This window comes from Aplysia californica, unplaced genomic scaffold (assembly GCF_000002075.1).
Source record: "Aplysia californica isolate F4 #8 unplaced genomic scaffold, AplCal3.0 scaffold00091, whole genome shotgun sequence".
NCBI classification, from domain to species: domain Eukaryota; kingdom Metazoa; phylum Mollusca; class Gastropoda; order Aplysiida; family Aplysiidae; genus Aplysia; species Aplysia californica.
In genome coordinates, this window is record NW_004797361.1 from 1089660 (window position 1) to 1090787 (window position 1128).

The following is a 1128-nucleotide window of genomic DNA, read 5'->3' on the forward strand; positions in this document are numbered from 1 at the left end:
GGGGGGGTTGTGTTCTTTTTGAGGAAAAAGAGGGGATGGAGAAGGGAAATTGGAGATGATCTACTATATTTCATTCTAACTTAGCATTAATAGGCCCATTAATATAACCTGGTGGCTAAAAATAATTCAACAGGTTCCACACTGATCAACTCTTATATGCGGAAGGAAATGTCCCTGTCTTATACTTTCAGTTTCAAAACAGCGCAAACAGAAGGCTCATAAATTATCACAAATTTGGAAAACTTAAAACAACATCTAATAGATGTGACAGATATGCTTTTGTGTAAATGTCAAAAATGCTATTTTCAGTGTCTAAGTCTTTTGTTTGTTCTATAAGAGAAGTCATAAATAAATTGAATTGCCATACAACAATTCGTTACCAAGAATAAGACAAAACATGCTGAAAGTTGAAAAACAAAAATGTAAATACTAAATTTCTCTTTCTTACAGACACTGTAAAAATCGAACTATTTTATCTGAAGAAAGTGCTTACTTGTTGGCTTTGTACTGAACTCTGGAGGTATAGTGGAAACTGGCTTTCCTGAAACATAATTTTCATCATGGTTATCTTTGCTTAAAATAAAGTACGTGGAAACACATTTGTTAATTAATGTAAGGGACAATTCGGCTCACTTTCTAGCTGCTGTGGCTCAATGCCTTTTGATTTTGCTTTGTATGTATGTATAGTATAAGGTTTTACGGTGCTCGCAACTGGATTTTGCTTTGCAATTTGAATAAGCACTATACAATGAAGAGAATGCTATCTCTGTTTTTCCCCCTTTTATTCACAAATGACATCAATTGTAATAATTCTAAGTTGGTAGGTGGTTCCTAACTATCCTGTTTGTTTTTTTTAATAATGTGAAATGGTGGAGAGAAAACTCATAATGCAAATTTTCATTCGACCTACTCCCAATTAAATAAAATATAAACAATAATATACATACGTGTAGTGACACCATCTAGGTCAATATCTGAAAACAAACGAGGAGATAAATATTAGAAACGTGTTCATTTGATTATCTGGAGGGATCCCCCTAGTAACAGCAGTGGTATACATTAAACTTTGAAGTTTTTACCGTTTATGTTAAATATTATTATTGAGAGAGAGAGAGAGAGAGAGAGAGA

At 33.2% G+C, this 1128-nt stretch overlaps 1 protein-coding gene across 1 annotated transcript in view; it reads right to left on the minus strand.

Annotated features, from left to right (window-relative positions):
• LOC101856412 overlaps positions 1–1128 on the minus strand; it is a gene marked incomplete in the record, with an annotated part of 30959 nt that overhangs the window by 6069 nt on the left and 23762 nt on the right. Inside the window, 2 exon segments of the mRNA XM_013080568.2 lie at positions 494–541; positions 948–974. Coding sequence (XP_012936022.1) covers positions 494–541; positions 948–974 — 75 coding nt within the window.